Source organism: Sceloporus occidentalis, unplaced genomic scaffold (assembly GCF_023333645.1).
Source record: "Sceloporus occidentalis isolate IW3139 unplaced genomic scaffold, rSceOcc1.0.p SCAF_9, whole genome shotgun sequence".
Lineage (NCBI taxonomy): Eukaryota > Metazoa > Chordata > Lepidosauria > Squamata > Phrynosomatidae > Sceloporus > Sceloporus occidentalis.
Window position 1 is genome coordinate 4,033,188 of NW_028316989.1, and position 14,912 is coordinate 4,048,099.

Consider the following 14,912-nt stretch of genomic DNA (forward strand, 5'->3'; position numbering starts at 1 on the left):
GCTAGGAATGAAGGAGACAAAAGCAAAGCATGGGAAATAAACCACCATCATCCTGGTGACTGGGACAGAGAGGAAGATAAGAGAGGAGGATTTTAGCACCATTATTGCAGTGTTTTGATGTTTACCAATATAGCCAGCATGGAAGAAATGCCTTCTCATATCAGGAGTTCTCAACTAGCAGGATGCACACAGTCCAGTGTGACCTTAACTGTGGCCCCTTTAGAAGTCCCTCGACTTACTGATTTCCACCTGGGATGAAAAGAAGCATTCAAAGAAATAAGACAGAAAGTAGGGGTTCTATGATAGTTGCTGTATCATGGAACCCCTACTTTCTCTCTTATTTCTTTGCATGCTCATTTCCATCCCATGACTTACTTCCTGAGAAGGGAATCTCCAGCCTGGGTACCCAAACCAGCTGGTGATGGGTTCAGATTTGGTATATGGTCTCACCTCTTTGCCTGACATTCAGGTACGTGTCCCTATCCTTTTGCACCTATACTGGGAAGATTGTCTTGCTCATGTTTCCAACCGGGAAGGAAAGATGTAAGCAAGCTTCAGTCAACTCAGATCTGAGACTGGACAGAACAGGGCTCCTCACTCCATTCCACTCAGCCCATATTCCCACTGTGTGGGGAAAATACCCTTCATATCACCATTTTGAGATAGCAAAGGCATTTGCTGCTGTTGCTACAATTGTCTTTCCCTTGTTAGATCTCCTCTTTGAGTTGATTTGTGCCCTTCTTTGCTTAGAGCTTGCTTCCCTGTCAGGTGCTTGCAACCAGCAAGGCGGAACTTACTGGTTTCATTGGTTGCATGATGTGAGATCTGTGACAGGAAGGCAAGCATTGGCCGCACCATGTGGGCCACAAAACAGCTATCTTTCCATCTCCCAGTTCCCCTTCTGATGATACTCTGTACTGGTTATGCATGAAAGAAGCCATCAGGGTCTGCTGCATCTTCTCTTTTGCGTATCGTTGTGCTTTGGTTTGGAGGTCCCACTGGAGTTTGGGGATGCCTGCAGAATGTACCTGCATGAAGGATTTTACAATCTGGGGCTTCCATTCACCACAGAAAATGGGAAGGTGTCTAGATGACTGAGGTTGGAGTATGGACTTCATGGCTTCTGAATTATATTTCCATCTCTGAAAGCAAAATTACAATGGCTAGAGAGTATATTTCCATAGAGGTGGGATGGGTTTTCTTAGAAAAGCATGAAATAGTATTCTTTTTTCCTGGCTGCCTTGGAGAATTCGTGGTGAATTCCCTTCTTTCTCTAGACTTGTGCAGCCTGCAAACGGCTGGGAAAATCTGGAGCATACCTGTGGAACCAGCTTTTGAAATTGTGTGTTGTTGTTTTTAATGTTATTGAACAAAACATTGGATTTGGCACCACCTCCTTCCAGTCCTTCACTTAGACCTTTGCAATTTTTTCATCCTGTGGCCAAACTGTGGTCCTCTCCATGCTGAAACCTGCGAGCAATAATTTTTGTCTTGTTCAGCATCACATTATCGTTGAATCTTTAAGCCTCTGCAAAGACTCATGACATCTTTCTTTGATTTTATTTTTCAGGCCCCACCAATTGTTGTGGTCATTTTCTTTGCTGCTGCTAGAACTGCCATGTCAGTGACTGTGAACCTTATGGGTCCAGCTCCCTGGGGCTTCCGAATAACAGGTGGAAGGGACTTCCGGAAGCCCATCACGGTCTCTAAGGTAAGCATTACTTTTTCCATGTCCATGTATTTCAGGTATTGCGAATGCTCAAGTACCATTGTATACATTATATATGGCATAGTAAAAAGGTGTCCCTTATATAAAATAACGTAATCAAACTTTGCTTTTTGGAATATATATATATATATATATATATATATATATATTCAAGCCGTGGATGGTGGAATCCATGGATTGAAAAATCTGTGGGCATAGAGGCCAACTGCATGCCTTCTGAATAATGCACTCTGCTTTGCTGAAAACCTCATTGGGGACTCTTGAGTGGAATTTCCTTTGGGGAAACGTTGAGGTGGAGCACAGCCCTTAGTTGGCTCAGCTGTTCCTGCCCTGAATGTCTGTGGAGTTTCGCAGGACATCCTGGAATGCTGAGCATTTTCTTGCTGCTTTAGAGGGCTCTGCGTTTGCTTGGGGGCAAAGTCTGTAAAGGAAGCTGCCTCTTTCTATGGATGGGCACCACGCCAAGCATAGACCCTTCAGTCTAATGAGGAGAACAAATCCTGTTTACCATTCTCCCCACCCGCTCCCATTGCCCCTCAAAGAATCTGACTCCCTGGGAACTTGAAGTCTCCATAGCGCGTGCACATGGACTGCAAGCAGCAGGGGTCTAATATATTTGTTCCTGTCTCCGATGTCCAGTTTTTCGCCAAAGGACGTTCTCTGTTTTTCAGCCTGGTTGGGAAGGAAAGGAGCAATAGCATGCGTTCTGCTTGTGTTGTTTGCCCTGATAGTGAAAGCCAAAGTGGGATGTTGAATCTTCCCATATTGTGTGTCTGCAATAATCTTTTTTTAAAAGTTTATTATTAAAACAAACAAATATCAAACCTTCAACATCCATCCGTCCGTCGACCTCTAATAAATAAAGATCATAAAAGAAAACATATAATAAGTTTTCCATTCTCGTCATCATCACTTCAAAAGTCTTCCATGTTATTTCATACTACATCCTACCAAAATATAGTGGGAACCATGCTCTGCTGTCGAATCGATCCATTGATTCGGATCACACATCAATTTATCTGTAAGGGGCTTAGGTTAGGTGCATATTTTTCTGTGAGAGATGCTGGAGATTTTACATGGTTTGGAAGGCCTGAGATGGTTTCAGAAGTAGCTGTTATCCTGAATCCACAAAGTACTGTTTGCATCACCAAGAAAGTTTTGCTTAGTTGGCTCTTTGCTTTGGGTGACTGTGTATTAGGCAGGAACCCTGCATTCCAGCCATGCACTTTTCATTATGAGAATTCTGCTTTTGCATACATGATTATTATCTCTGGAATAACTAAATCACACTTATCGATTGGTGGTGATGGTGACAATGGCTCCTCGTGTCCTTTTCGCTTTTGCCACTTTTGCATTTGTAAAATGTGTCAGAGGCTGATGTGATGCAAGGTAACATGTTTCAGGCTTCCTAACTTGGTAAACAAGCTCCCCTCTTGTGGCTTCTAAGCTATTCTCATTGGATCCATGTTAATAAACAGAACCACTTTCTGTTAACTCTAGGGATCCAGAACATGGTTTGCTCCCTGGGGTTGCTGGGTGAACTAATTTTCCTTAGCAACAGCTTTCTCAGTTTACCTAATGATAAATTCAATATTTATTACTATTTTTGGTGGAGGAAGGAATTAAAAGGGCAAGGGGCCAGTTTTACATTCAGTTTCTGTCTTTCTGCAAAACCTTGCACATGAGAATGTCATCTACATGCAACATATATAGAATTGGTTTGGGCACCCATGATTCTTCAGTTGTTTTGTTGGACTGCACCTTCCATAATCCCTAGTCACTGGCTATTTTGGCTGGTTGCATGAAATGTTGGGGTTTTTTAGAGGCTATTAATATTGCTGCACCTGTTAAAATGTTTTGTATAAAGCTTTTGTTTTCGGAACTTGTTAATACATTCCAATTATGTATTAAAGGGAGTGTTATAATTAAGTGACAAAATTCATTGGATGATTTTTTTTTCCAAGTAGGTGTACATATTTGAACACATAGTATATTTTGGTAGGCATATATTGGGGTGATGTAAACAGGATCAAATTGCTTTTTCCATTCAAGTCATGTTTAATTGACTACAAACATTTCCCCCAGTTTAGCATAGAAAAAGAGCTTCCTTAAGTGCTATGTAATTTGGAAACTGGTGTCTTTTCCCTCCCACAAGAGTTGTGGGTCTAGATCAAAGTTCTCGATGGCCTTATCTGGGACTATTTTGGCTTTTAACTTGCTTTTTCTTAGCTATTATGGGTTAAATGCATAGTGGGTTTACTCCCATCACGGGAGGAATGCAGGAGCTGAAGTAGGGCCTTGCTTTGGAAAAGTTTGTGCCACCCCAAAAGGGGAGAAATTTGGTGCACTTATTTGTTTTGCTTTAGCAAATTTAATTCAGTTACTCTTTTGGAATGTTTTTCGTCAGGCTTAATTAACTTTTTCTGCTAAGCATAGCATTCCAAATCCACTTTTAATCTTTAATAGAAAGTGGGTGCATGGACTCTTAATAGGGGTTAATTTAGCCCTTATTATGAACTAATCCAAAGAACTCTTTCATGCAGATGCTTGTTTGGTTACTGGGGACAGAGCCAATAGGGGCAAAATGTGCAAAGAAAATAGCATGCTTCCCCCCCCCCTCCAAAAAGAACGTAGTGGCATAAGATGTTCCTATTTATCTTCCTTGGAGTTAGTGCAGTTGAGGGAAAAGGACCTTTTCTTTCCAGCAATTGAATTGCGGTTGCACCTGCCTTCTTCTCCTTATATATATACAGGTAACTGAACATGGTAAAGCAGCCCAAGGAGATCTTCGACCTGGTGATGTTATTGTCTCTATCAATGGAGAGAGGACTTCTGAGATGCTCAATGTGGAGGCACAGAACAAGATTAAGCAGAGCTCTGGGCAGCTTCAGCTGTTGGTTGACAGGTGAGTATACTTGTTGTTGTTGTTGTGTGATTCATGTCATTTCCAAATTATGGTGAGCCTAAGGCAAGCCTATCATGGGGTTTTCTTGGCAGGTTTCTTTAGAGGGGGTTAGCCATTGCTATCCTCTGAGACTGAGAGTGTGTGACATACCCAAGTGGGTTTCTATGGCTGAGCAGGGATTTGAACCCTGGTCTCCAGAGTCATAGTCCAATGCTCAAACCATGCTGAGCTTACCTGTAGCCAGTGCCAAATGAATTGGAGGCGATTGCTCAATCTCACAGACTTTAGCATGAAGGTGTCCATTTCTCCTCTGAGAGCATGGAAAGATTTTGTTGTTGTTGTCATTGTTACTGCACAATGCCCAAAATGCCAGTGGCCATGCTGGCAAAGGGATTCTGGAAATTGTAGGCCCAAAGCATACCTTTTCCAACATCTGCTTCCACTGTGGCTTCAATTTTGGCATTCTTAATAGCCAGCTAAAATAATAGCTAACAGTAACTGATTAAAGAGTTGAGAAACTGGAAGGAGCCATTCTGGAGTTGAAGCTTGCCAAGAGTTACACTGCATTTTTCCCGTATAGACTTTTGTAGCCTTTATTTCCATTTTTGTTGGCCTCTGACTGAGGCCAATTGGGCACCGCAAATCTTAAACTGTCCTGTTTTGGAAACTTTAACATCAGGGTTAGATGTGGGTAGTGGGTTAATACACTGACATTCAGGAACTGGTGCTCTAGCAAGTTTCATGCTATAAAAGTATGGACAATGGAGCTGATGGACTGTGCCAGAACTTGGTGTAGTACCAGGCTTCCCCAAGAGTTCTTTTGGTGCCAAACACTGACACACTTTACTACTACAAGACAAGCTTTACTGGTAGTAAATGATGCAGCAGATGATACGCACAGTGAAATATTCCAGCACTTTCACAGATGCGGTCCAAGATCTTCTTACAGCTAGTGATAGAATAGCCCCTCAAATCAATTCTACCCAAATTGTCCCCAGCCAATAATCAAATTCAGTTATCACTGCTGGATGTATAGGGCAGCTGAGTTGGGGTGCATGTCCTTTTAATGTGTGTTTTTAATTGAGGTTGGGAATTTGTAAATCCTTTGTTGTTCCCTGGCTCAATCCATGTAGAGAGGTGGGTAAGAAATAATAATAATAATAATAATAATAATAATAATAATAATAATAATAATATAATGTAGACGCAAACAACACCAAAGTGCACAAACATGACCCATCTCCCTTCCTCCATTAGCCACCAGAACTGTGCAGGCAGATTAGTAACAGAGGGAAATTCACTCCCGCAGTCCATTCTCAGCCTTCATATCTTTCTATTCCAAGGCTCAACTGAAAAACTAATACAAAAAGTATCTAACAAGGTCATTAATACAAAACTTTTCCATGTTGCTGGACAAGTGTTAACACTGTTTGATCAAGATGTCAGCAAGAAGTCCAAAATCCATCAGCCTGGCAGCAGAGGCCAAACTCATTACAGCTGCGGAGGGTACTATTAGCATTTACATTTGGATCTTAGTTCTGGCATTGCAGCAGGCAGTGTCTTCTTTTACTGTATATGTTGGCAGATGGTTAATGTGCAGCCATCTCTGCCAACTGCTTGGTTCTTCGGTCTTTGGATCCCATCAAATGATCCTTGCCAAACTCTTAACCTAGGGCTGCCTAGCAAAGTGGCATAGGATAGTGAGGGAAGGAGCTCATCTCTGCAAAAAGCTTTGTCACAGAAAAAGCTCAGGCCTTTTGTTTTAGCAAACTGGCTCAAAGCATGGAAGCTTAATACATGTTTCCAGGAAGGACCAAGTTGGATCGTATGTGGAGTAGAGAGAGCTGGATGATTTGTGCGGCTCTGGTTTGAAACAGCAGCAGCAGCTAAAAGCTTCCCTTCCAGATGAAACACAAAAAAGCTTGCAGGGAAATGTATTTGGAAGGATGCTTGGTGTGCTCAGTTTTGGCACTGAAAAGAAATTCTTGAGCTCAGAGGCACCCTGTTCCTTTAACCAAAGTGAATCCCCCCACTTCCAAGCCACTGCTTTGCACCTCGACCAGACTAGTAGATCTCTAGATTTTAATAAAAAGGCAAACTAGGTCATGCCAGCCTGAAGTGTACCCACTATTGAAAGTAAGGGAGTTTGCCTAGACCTGATGGATATGGAAAAACACTGAGTAAGCCCATGATTGTAGGTACATGTGAGAGCAAGCACATATTAGAGTGCATGCAACCTGGAATATGTGGAATGATCCACCTCTGCTCAGTTGTGGGAGAGCTTGTGGAGGTCTAAGTCCTTTCCATAAAAACTCAAGCAGAATAGAAACACAGAATAGTAACCCTCTTTCCAGCTTCTCAGGGACATTAGTGCAAAGACCCTGGGCAAGGACTTGATACTTAAGTTTTAAGAAAAGAAAAAAAAAACCTGTTTAAAAGCCCCTACCATTACTAAATGCAAAACATACATTTTCTATTGGTATACATATTTTAGTTTTGCTCTTTTGTGCTAATTTCTAAAGCTCCCGTATGTCCCAGTAGGGTGGGCTCTTCAAACACCCCACTATTATGAAACTGCTGGCTGTGGACCTGCTTGCCATATGTTGTGCCTGCAGGGATCATAGACGAAGAAATGATGCACACAGTACATGACATTAAAATGATTCACACAGTACATGACACAGTACATGACATAAGTGTATGTGGCTAGTTGGGAGGTACAGGGGAAAACTGGCTACAATTCCTGATCTTGGGATATTGAGATGCAAACAGGACTTGAGGCCGGTGTTCTGAATGGAAGAAAACTGCCTTGGTTTGTGGGTTATGGGGATGGCTTGGGGGCTTGTTTGCCAGACTTGCCTGAGTGTTGGTTTCTCTTGTAGTGTTCAGGAGTTGCATTTTTTGGCTTTGCAAATGGGTTAGTGGTTTGGAAAGCAAAACATAGCTAAGCCAGGGTGGGTTAGCTGGAAAGTGAAACAGCTCTGACAGGGAAACAGCTCCAGGTCTGACTGGTTTGAGTGTTTGGAGCTTTTCTTTTGCTGTGTATGGGGGTGGAGGAGAGAAGGGAGCATTGGGTGATTGAATGTCCTATGTTGAAGAGACTGAGGAAATATAGCTTAGTATGCCCTGCAGAAGGAGGATGTTGGGTGCAAGCTGGTCAAACCAGCTTCTTATGCAGGTTTGGGTCTGGTTTGTGTATGTTTGTGCTCCCCCTACATACACATAATCCTGATGCAAGGAAGTCCAGACTCTACACTGATAATGATTACACAAACTAGTTTAAATTAAAGCATACTTTTATTGTGGTGTGTGTGTGTGAAGAACCACACACTGCCAAAAAGACAAGCAGATGAGCCTTAGAGCAAATCCTCCCTAGAAGCGGAGATGACTACATTGAGACGGTGTGGTATTTTTGATGTATTATGAGAAGACACAATTCATTAGAAAAAGATAATAATGCATGGTCAGTTAGAAGGCAGTATGGAAAGAGGTAGACCACATTACGGATGGATAGATTCCATCAAGAAAGCTGCCAGCACCCTAACGGTACAAGACCTGAGTAGGATTGTTGTTAACAGGTTGACTCTAAGGTCTCTCATTCAAAGGGTCATCATAAGTCAAAGTTGACTAGACAACAGTTAGCAGCAAGGCTCAAGATAGCTTTTGTTAGGGCTTGATGGATGCCCAGGTAATAAAAGAGGGTTTTGGGGGTGGGCAGCAGAGGGATGAGAATGAGGACCTAGCCTGTGAAGAAGAAGAAGGACAAAAAAAGTGATACAACTGTGTGAATGAAAGAGTCCTCTGAGAGCTGTGCCTTTGACTCTTGGAGTACCTTACATGGTTTTGATCATCCTTCATCCACCATGAGGATTGGATAATTACCGAGAATATACACCTTCGTATTGCAGTGAAGTCTATACGGAACTGCCATTTCAATCCTTCACCTACACACTCATAGTTATCAAACGTGGACTAATAAGATCCTTTAGTGGGAAGGAAGTGCGTGTGTATGATTTGCCTTCCCCAGAGAGAAGGAAAGAGTCTCTTTCTCTCTCTCCAGGATGGGCTGTTGGGCAAGGCCTTCTGTGTTGTGGAGACACAGGACCCAATGTGTGTTGAAAACCACAGCCCACAGGCGCCTGGGTTGCTACTCTTGAATGTCCCTCTTCACCCTGCAAGGGTGGCAACTGATACTTGTTTCGGAGAAGGGACTAAAAAACCCAAGTGTCAGCACAATGATTTGCGCCGCCTTACCAAGGATCTACTTAAGGAGAGGAAACCTAGATGAACCCTGCTTGAAAAAGAGCAGGAGATGCACCACTGGCTGGGAGGTCACTGCTGGAATTTTCCTGGACTTGTTGCAAAAGCCCAGCTGGGTCCGTAATCCCGCATGAGTTTACATGTGACTGGAAAGTGAGTGAGTTGTGAAGTAGCCTTTGGGACATAATACATGAGAGAAGGCCTTGCCCGGGGTAGGGAAACTGGTAGCCGTCTCTTTGTCTTCAATGATTCAGACTAATGACAGGCGAAACTTATACTTGTCGGTGCTGGCGGAGAGGGGGAGGAAGTGGACTGCTGCGTTGTGTAAAAACCACACAACAACAGGCTGCTGTCCAGGGTGTGGTCTTCCACTGGCATGACTCAGAGCTTGTCTTTCTCCACCCCGTGTTGGCTGATATCACAGCTTGGCAAAGTCTGGAATAAATCCCCTGAGGAAGTCCTGGAGGGATCCTTACGTTCTTCTCTTAATGCATCTTTTAGAACTGAGCTATCTTGCTTTGCACCTGCTGTGTGAGCCTTGACAGGGCTTTGAAACACCTCCCGTCAACACTGGGGCATATTTTGGCTTATACAAATCACAATGCATGCCATATACATGTGAGACACGGGCGTTCTAGGTAGCGGCTAGGGTAGATCTCAATTGTTGGATTCCCAGATTGGAAAGTGGAGACTGCTCCTGTACCTTTCATGGTGGTTAGAAAAGAGAATTTTAGCCGGTGTTGCTAAGTTGTCAGGTAACAGTATGTGTTGCCTCCCAGTAACAAGCAACACTGACTGAAATTGCCTCTTATTATTTGACATCATTTTGCTTTGCTTCATCATTTAGATCCTTTGTTGCATGCCCCTAAGTTTTACCATTGACCTTTCTACGAATCATTTCAAAATCCATAATTTTGGCCCTAAAACCTGCCTTCAACTTTTACATGAGGTCAACTTATAGTCGACTATATACGATAGACTTGAGTTTAGGAAAGCTCACGCTGCCAACTTCTTTCTTTAAGTTAGTTTCAAAGGTGCGACACGATCTCTCCGCAACCATAAAAAGTGCAGGTGCCCTCTCCAGTTTTCATGCTGGCCACCCTATTGGCAACCTGGCTGTCCAGCTGAGACTCTGCCCTGTTTCTTAGTCTTGTCCTCTCTCTTCACTGCTATGTCCTTTCTTCATTCCTCCTGCTTTTGACGTGCTGCGGATGTTGGATGAGAGCTGGAAAGCCCTCATAGCATCTTGGCACCATCCCAAAACCGACAAACCAAACTGGAGCAGCTCAGGAGGCAGCATTCCTCTCATTCCGGGGCCTTCGGCTCATCCTTTTCTCTTCCTCCTCCACCCTCCCCTAAGCGTGCTTCTGCTTTCCTATTCCCACCCCACAGTTGTCCTGGGGCACTTGGAGCCTTCGGAGTTAGCTCAGCGCTGGCTGCCTTTCCGTCTCTCTTTCCCTGCTCAGTAGAGAAATCTTGTGAGCTGTGGCAAATATTAAGAGTGCGGAATTCTCCATACCACCAACTTTGCAATTTATGCTGGTTAGCAATGATATTTCCAGCTTGATATTAGACACCAAAGGCATTTCCCTCCCAAGTTTCTAAACATTTAACGAAGAGGTTTTAATGAAGACCCTTGCTTCCTTTCAGCATAAAAGGCAGCAGAAAAATTGTGCCCATGTGGTGCACTTACGTTGCCGTTTTTGTCTAGTAACATGAAGGCATGGCCATTTTTAACCAGGATTTTTCTTGCGTGCTTCCGTCTTGGAAGTCTTTTCAAATGAGTTGTGCCTTCTCATGATGGGCCAAAGTATGACAGCCTTAATTTGATCATCTTGGCTTCCAGGGAAGTTTCTTGCTTTGTCTGCTCAAGAACCCACTTGTTCATCTTTTTGCCTGTCTATGGTATCCTTAACACTCTTCTCCAGCATCACATCTCAAAGGAGTTGATTTTCCTCTTACCTGCTTTCTTCCCTGTCCAGCTTTTGCATCCATACATAGTGATGAGGAATACAACAGCTTGGGCAAGTCTAACTTTAGTGTTCAGTTGTATATCTTTACACTTTACAATCTTGTCTAGTTCTTTCATAGTTGTAGAAATAATGCACTTTGACACCTCTTTAACTGCTATTGCTCCATCCTATAGAATCCTGGGATTTGTAATTTGGTAGAATAGAATAAGCCTATCTATTGTTTGGTGTTGTTGATAACTGGAATTTGGAGAAAGGGTTCTATTCAGATTTATTTCCATGTTGACCAAAGGCCATACTAGAAATATATATGACGAAAGCAAAACATAAAATTACCGAAAGAAGGCTGTTTCATACAAATGACTGCAGTGGGCTAAAGGTAAGTTAACTGAAACTACTGGTAGTTTTCATTTACAGCACTCTTGATAACAATCCAGGAAAAAGATGGGATATTGTGTAATCTGCTCTCCTGCTCAGAAGCTCTAGATAGGCCTGGATGAGGTCTCTTCTACCTTCAGTGATTGCAAAAATCAGATTATATTTTAGCAGACATTCAGTTAATAACGTCTCTCTGCTATTTTGCTGCATTATTCTTCTTTTATGGTGGTTTTTATTGTTTGTATCCATGTTTTTGTTGTATACTGTTCTGGGAACAGGATACATGTAGGCAAGCAGTATAAAAACAAAACGAAGGACATAATTCTAGATGCTAGAAGGCAATGGGATTTCCCCAGAGTAAAAACGAGAGATGCTCACAGAAAACTAGAGGAATCAAACATGGAATTTGGGTGGCCAAAAATTCTTCGATCCCAAGGCAAGCGTTTGTACTTTTTCTGACGTGGGTCTTATTTTGTGTGGAAATGTGTACGTTTTGTCTTTCTTTCTTTCTTTCTTTTTTTCCTTCTTTCTTTCTTTCTTTCTTTCTTTGAGGTTGAGTTGGAAGAAAGTCATTTTTAGCAAAGTGATTTTTGCTGCAAATTGAGGGATATTTTGCATGTAGGATATCGGGATGGAAATCAAAACCAGACTTAACCCCACTTCTAACCTGAGATGTTAACACCTGCCTAGCAGAAAATGGGTGACAACAAACCTGCCGTGCTGCAGAACTGCCTCTTTATGGGGATAATGGGATATATTGGCCTTATTTTTTATCTCTTATGGATGACCTGTGCCTAATTGTAGGCTGGTTTTCAGCATTATTTCTGTGCATAGCTAGTAGTTGATAGCTCTTTAGACTTTTGCAAATTCAACAGAAATCAAGGTGCCACAGGCAATGGAAGACACATGCACCTTGTTTACAAGGCTGTTAGTGGTTCTGGGAGTTTCCTGGAACACTGTTAGCTTTACATGTCCCCCCATGACTTGCTTTTTGGTGGAAATATTTTAAATATATATATTTTGTGGTGGTTGGTGGACTGCTACAGCTCCCCAAATAACTTCACAGCATAATATGCAAACAGTGGTTGCAGTCTAGCAAACAAGAAGGAGTGTTCAGGTTTAGTCTTGGTGCTTTGGGGAAAAGTGGCAATTTGACCTGTCATTATTTTTTTACGATTGTTGTTAATTGCTCATGATGAGTTACTTCTAGGGCTTGGCACATCCTGCCTTGTTCAGACCCAACCTGAGATATTTTGTTGCCTGAAGCAAAGAGCAAAATAGCAACCCTTCTTGTTCCATACATCAAAGTCAAGTGGAAGCTTGAATTTTTCTTTAGTCATGGCAATGGCAGACCATCTTCCACTATGCAAGCTACAAGGGACATTTCTTCCAGTGCCTCCTTTCAGCTCTAGCTCATACTATGGACTAGATCACGTTACTTAGACAACCAAATGCCTACACAGTTACCTTTATCTGGAATGCCAGAATATTCCAAAATCTAACATTGTGCACATGAGTGGCTAAGATAGTGACAGCTTTGCTTTCTGATGGCTCAGCGTACGCAACGTTTTTGTGGTCAAAATCATTACAAAACAAACCTTTGGGCTATGTGTAAAAAGGTCTATTCCAAACCTAAATGAATTTTGTGTTCAGACTTGGGTCCTGTCTCCAAGATATCTCATTATGTATGTGCAAATATTCCAAAATCTGACAAACGCAAAAATCCAAAACCACTTCTGATCCCAAGCATTTCTGATAAGGGAGACTCAACCTGTAAAAGCTTGGTTCTGCCACATGTTGTTGTTGTTGTTGTTGTGTGCTTTTGAGTCATTTCTGACTTATGGCAACACTAAGGTGAACGTATTATGGGGTTTTCTTGACAAGATTTGTTCAGAGGAGATTTGCCATTGAGGCTGAAACTTGCCCAGGGTCACCCAGTGGGTTTTGTGGCCAAGCTGACAGTCAAACCCTAGTCTCCAAAGAAGTAGTCCTACATTCAAACCACTCTGCCACATTGGTGTCTGGCTCTGCCACAGATGACCCTGTGAACCAGAGCCAACATATTTGTGTAAAGAAGTGTTCCCTTTGGTATCCCTTTGGTATGGAAAAACAAATTTACTTCCACTGTGCGCCTTGTTTTCCATTCTATTACAGATCCATGTCCTCAAGTGTCTCTCACTTACAAGTATTCCATGCCCTTACTTTACAAACATGTATTCTGGCTGGTTTGTTAGTGGTACCACAGTCACTTTTGTTGTTGTGCCAACAATTTATTCCACGAATAAGTGCCCTTAAGATGGGCACACCTTCGTGTACCTGCATTTAGGCCTTGCTGTTGGCTGGAGCCCGTCTTTCACGCCAGGAATCGCCAATGAGCAGTTTTCTGGCTGCGCCACCACACTTGAAGGTGCTGCAAGCCTTATCAAAACTTAATCAGGGTGTGGTGCAATGCAGGTATGAGCAACTTTCAGGCTTGCAGGATCTTCTTTAAGAAAAACTCGGACCCTGGTTTCTACCTGCCAAAGCCAGGTGTGAAATGGTGACTCAGTGCACAGCCAATTGCCTATTACACTCCAGGATTGCTAAAATCAGTTATTATTATTATTATTAAACTAATGGTTTTAAACAAATTTTTAAAAAATCAGGATATGTTTGTTCAAATTGCATCTTTAAACATTTTATTCAAGCTCAAATATTTTCTTAAAACAATTACAGGCTGAGTCTTCATTATCTCACATTCTTGGGACTAGAAGGGTTTTGGAATTTGGAATATGTACATATACATAACAAAATATACATAACAAGATATGTATATACATACATATATACAAAACTATATATATATATCTCATATACATAACAAGATATGTTATGTATAAGGCAAGTTCCAACTACATGGAGTCTGATGACTAGCAAGCAAGCAGGAATTTGGTTTTGTTTCTTTTCTTGGTGGCAGAATACAATATCTTTTCCTTGACTTCTATCAAGAAATGAAATTGTTCTCCCCAGCTTGCCACCCATCCTCAACAAGAATACAGAAATCAAATCTTTCTGAAGCATGTGTTAACCATTGTGGTATATATGTAGAGAGATCTTGTAATGCCTTTGAGACTAACTGAAAGAAAGAAGTTGGCAGCATGAGCTTTGGTAGACCTAAGTCTACTTCTTCAGATGCATTTGGTGAAGATATCTGGGCAAATTTCTTGAAGAGGTTGATGGGTTTCCACTCCATTTGGCCAAATTTGGTGCTTCCCATAGTGGTAGAGTTCAAAGATATAGCTGTGTTAGAATCAGTATGTAGAGCGATCTTGTAGCACTTTTGAGACTAAATGAAAGAAGTTGGCAACGTGAGCTTCCGTCGACTTACGTCTCCTTCCTCGGATGCATATGGTGGAAAGCTCATGCTGCCAACTTCTTTCTTTCAGTGAGTCTCAAAGGTGCTACAAGATCTCTCTACATACTGATTCTATAGACTAACATGGCTATATCTTTAAATTCTACCATTGTGATGTATAATCAGCTCTGGTCTAGTAGGCCATGCTGTATCCCTCTGCCTTGGCATATCTGCATTTTGTCCTCTTGTTCGTCTCCCTGCAGCTTGCCTTTCCCCCTCTGTGATTTAATTCCCCTTAATGAATTCCAGCTCCCAGCTACATCAAAGCCCCAAATG

General features: G+C 42.1%; 1 protein-coding gene across 2 annotated transcripts in view; it reads left to right on the plus strand.

Moving 5' to 3' along the window:
• The window catches only part of PDLIM2 (PDZ and LIM domain 2), a 41,884-nt gene that overhangs the window by 8,140 nt on the left and 18,832 nt on the right, over nucleotides 1-14,912 (plus strand). Inside the window, exons 1-3 of one of the 2 annotated variants that reach the window (XM_089537625.1) lie at nucleotides 948-1,099; nucleotides 1,571-1,711; nucleotides 4,483-4,634. In XM_089537625.1, coding sequence (XP_089393751.1) covers nucleotides 1,091-1,099; nucleotides 1,571-1,711; nucleotides 4,483-4,634 — 302 coding nt within the window. In that variant the 5' untranslated portion in view covers nucleotides 948-1,090. Of the gene's footprint in view, nucleotides 1-947; nucleotides 1,100-1,570; nucleotides 1,712-4,482; nucleotides 4,635-14,912 lie in introns of those variants that run through there. The other variant, XM_089537626.1, reaches the window with a different exon arrangement.